Source organism: Myxine glutinosa, chromosome 2 (assembly GCF_964187855.1).
Source record: "Myxine glutinosa chromosome 2, kmMyxGlut1.1, whole genome shotgun sequence".
In the NCBI taxonomy this organism is placed as follows: Eukaryota; Metazoa; Chordata; class Myxini; order Myxiniformes; family Myxinidae; genus Myxine; species Myxine glutinosa.
This window is the reverse complement of record NC_136262.1, coordinates 50,625,909-50,629,291: the sequence shown is the minus strand read 5'-3', so window position 1 is coordinate 50,629,291 and position 3,383 is coordinate 50,625,909. Positions and strand designations below refer to the sequence as shown.

Sequence of the window (3,383 nt, the reverse complement as noted above, 5' to 3'; positions counted from 1 at the left end):
AAAAAGAAAATCCCCCCTTTTATTTGGCACTCAGCTCGGGTCTCAACAATCACTTTGGAGGGGTCGGTCGCCGACAGGACCGCGCGTCGAAGCACCCGAACAATGGCGCCGGTCAATTGCGCCAGCACACCGTCACCAAGCCATGCAGCATGCAGCCAAATGTCCCCCCCGCTCGATCCTGGCCCAGCCAGTACAACCCAGCCCTTAGCTCCCTCGAAGAGCACCGAGTCAAAACAACACCCTTGGCTCCAACTCTGCAAGGTTTTCTGGGCTCCGAACAGTTCTCCTCAAGCACACACAAGAAAACATGACCACCCGCCACGAAGCCAGCACCAGAGATAGCGGCATAGCAAACCAATTGTGCATTTTGTGATGGAAGCACCAAATTTGGCAGAATGATAGAATATTATATGGAGAACATTTTCAGATATGGAACCACTTTGGAATTCACCCCAATGTGGCCGCCATATTGGATTTCAAAATGGCGGCTTAAAAATCTTTAATTACAAATATTTCTGGTTCTATACCAGCTACAGCCTTGATTTTAGTGTCTGGATGTACAAACTTGAGGTCAAGGAATTGAATGGTTCTACTTAGAAGTTGATTTACTGACGCCATATTGGATTCCAAGATGGCGGCTTCCGAAAATCTGCTGACCGATATCTCTGGTTCTATGCCAGCTAGATACTTGATTCTGGTGTCTAGATGTACATTTCTGAGGTCAATGAATTGAATGGTTGTATTGAAATATGTTTTAATGCACATAAGCAACTGATAATCCCATATTACGTACATTGTATACACACGTTCAGCAAGAGAACTAGCGAGCGTATTGCATCAAGTCATGCCAAGTGTCACAGTTCCAACTCAATGTGAGCAGTCACCATCACAGGCACACAGTGCTGTGCATTTCAGAGCCGCTTTCTTGCACTTGCATCTCCCACTGCAACCGTTTTCGCACCCACAACAGATGAGTTCATAGCAGGATTTGGCAGCTTCTGGTAGTGTTGTCCACAGAGGATCGAACTGTCCGTCATTGTCCACCCACCCCCAGTCGCATGGTGATGGGAGATAGCAGTGTGGGACAAGAGACTGTCCCCAACAATGTCCACCCTGGTAAGTTGCTCTCTTCACGTGTTGTACTAGGGCGGCCTGTGTTGGAGGTATTGCTTCAATGGATCGAGATTTCTTTGCAAAGAGTTTCTTTCTTGCCAGATTCACCTCAGAACATGTGCATGTGCGGTCGTACAGAAGCACTACGTATCTCTCCAGGGTTGCCAGTGTATCCTCAGAGATCTCACTTGGTGCAGATGCCAGGTCCAGGAATGCATTGGTCACTTCTGGAAAAGTTTCCCATACTGCCCATGCTGTTTTCTTGCCACGACCTGCAAAGCTCGAGACGGTATCACACCCTGTGATTGCATGGAAGATTGGCAGTGCCTTGGCTTTGTCTGGTCCCAGGGTAGCAGACAGCTCGTGTGCTGCTATGTAGCGGAAGTTCTTTCCGGTTCCAAGCGCTAACCAGAGTTCGTCCACTACCTCATTAAGCTCCTGGGCCATCCACACAGCGAGAACCACCACATCTGTGTCCACGGTGCGGATGAGTACTCTGCGGTGTCCAGATTTCATAGCAGCTGCTGCGTGGAGCATCATGCGCGTGTCTGCTTCCTCGTGATTGCACGGGGCCAAAGCGGCTGTGTCTGCACATGGTGGTACAGCAATGACCTGTTGGTGTAAGCATGAACAATACCGTGATGTAAATTAAATGTGAATTCCTTTGGTGTAGGTGGTCACGAATAAAACCTGACATGAATCTGCATAACATTTATTAATTTATTTCAGTACATTATTTCAAGTACATAAATACAGGGCAATTATTATTATTATTATTATTATTATTATTGTTATTTACTTGGCATCAAACACATGAAATCATACAATATGACATTGTACATATAACAGTAGCCTGTTCATGTACACTCCCCCAAGATGCCAGGAAAGAAAAAAGCAATTCAAGAACACTATGGCCAATAGGCCTTTCTTAACAATTTGAGGGAGTGTACCGTGGACAGCTAAAGATTATATATACAATACAAAATATTATTCCGAATAGATAATACAAATCGGGATTATATAATCAAAATTAAATTATATGAAAAGAATACACATATGTGGGTAAGAATTTACTCTACAACAGCATAAATCAATAATACATTGTATAATATGTACTGAAACCACAGAAGATTGTACACACACTCTCAAACACACAAGCAGGCACGCACCCACTCTCACCACCCAGACACATACACACACTTTCACTAACACACACTAACATACATCATGCACATTACCTGTTCACCGTCAGTAGCAATCAGCTGTTTGTCGTGTCTGTGCCTGCACCTCTCCTCTCATGCTTCACACTGTTGTATTTGAGAAGTTGAGCTATTGTCACAGACGCCGATGCCGATGACTGACATGCCTGATCTTTGATGCCTGCGCCCTCTAAAATCATGGAGAACATTGTCAGCAGCAGTTGTGGCACAGACTCTTCTTGACATTTGTTTGAGAAGGACCCATCGAAAGGCTGAGATGACTGGAACATATCCTTCCTTATAATCCCTGCAGCTCGTGCCAGGTGCACAACATCACTGTCAATATCATGTTGACATGCCTTGGCTAATGCACTGCCAATGTCTTCCTGAAACACCAGCAGGACATCTCTTGCCTGTGTTCCTGCAGATCAGGGAAGTGTGCCAGGATACGCTCCTTGAGTCTGGTTGTATGGACTCGTGTTTCCAGCACAACTCCGAACTGTTCCATTCTCATTGTGTAGAGCTTGGTGAGGTCTGCCATCTTGAATACAGGAGCAGTGTCTTCTTCTTTAGCAGATTCCTCTATGTACGTTACCAGTTCAGCAAGGACTATTGCTGAAATGACATCTACCGTGCTCTGGCTTTGCTCAGCAAGATTTTTTGCTGCTCTCACGCGGTTGTATAGGGATGTCAAACATTTCTTATGGTACTTGGCCTCTCTTGCGACCATGTCCCCAGCACTCAGTTGGGCTAACAAAGTGGTATCCTGAAGAAACTCTGCAGCCTTGCGAACGTGTTTATCTAGTTCCAATGTCGCTGCTTGATGAAACTCCAAACCAAGCTCTTGCTGGCAGAAGAAGCACAAATTGTCGCATATGCTATCAACACAAGCTGCCTGAGACCTAGTAAGCTTGTACTTATCTGTGATTGTACTGGGGATAGGGCTTCCCTCTGGATGACTTCTCTTCTGTACCCGCTGTAGCTTGGTAGTGTTATATTTCACCCTGCATGACTTGTGCCACTTGGCTTGGTGGGCAGCTAGAGTGGCAGCTATCCCTTGGCCTTCATCCA

At 45.7% G+C, this 3,383-nt stretch overlaps 1 protein-coding gene across 1 annotated transcript; it reads right to left on the bottom strand.

Moving 5' to 3' along the window:
* Window positions 1-669: 669 nt before the first annotated feature.
* On the bottom strand, window positions 670-2,376 carry LOC144890885 (uncharacterized). Its single transcript, XM_078772776.1, has 2 exons — window positions 2,352-2,376; window positions 670-1,725 (listed from the first exon to the last, which is right to left on the bottom strand). Exon 2 carries the CDS (start codon window positions 1,651-1,653, stop codon window positions 868-870), a length of 786 nt encoding a protein of 261 aa, XP_078628902.1. The 5' UTR covers window positions 1,654-1,725; window positions 2,352-2,376; the 3' UTR covers window positions 670-867.
* Between the last annotated feature and the right edge of the window lie 1,007 nt (window positions 2,377-3,383).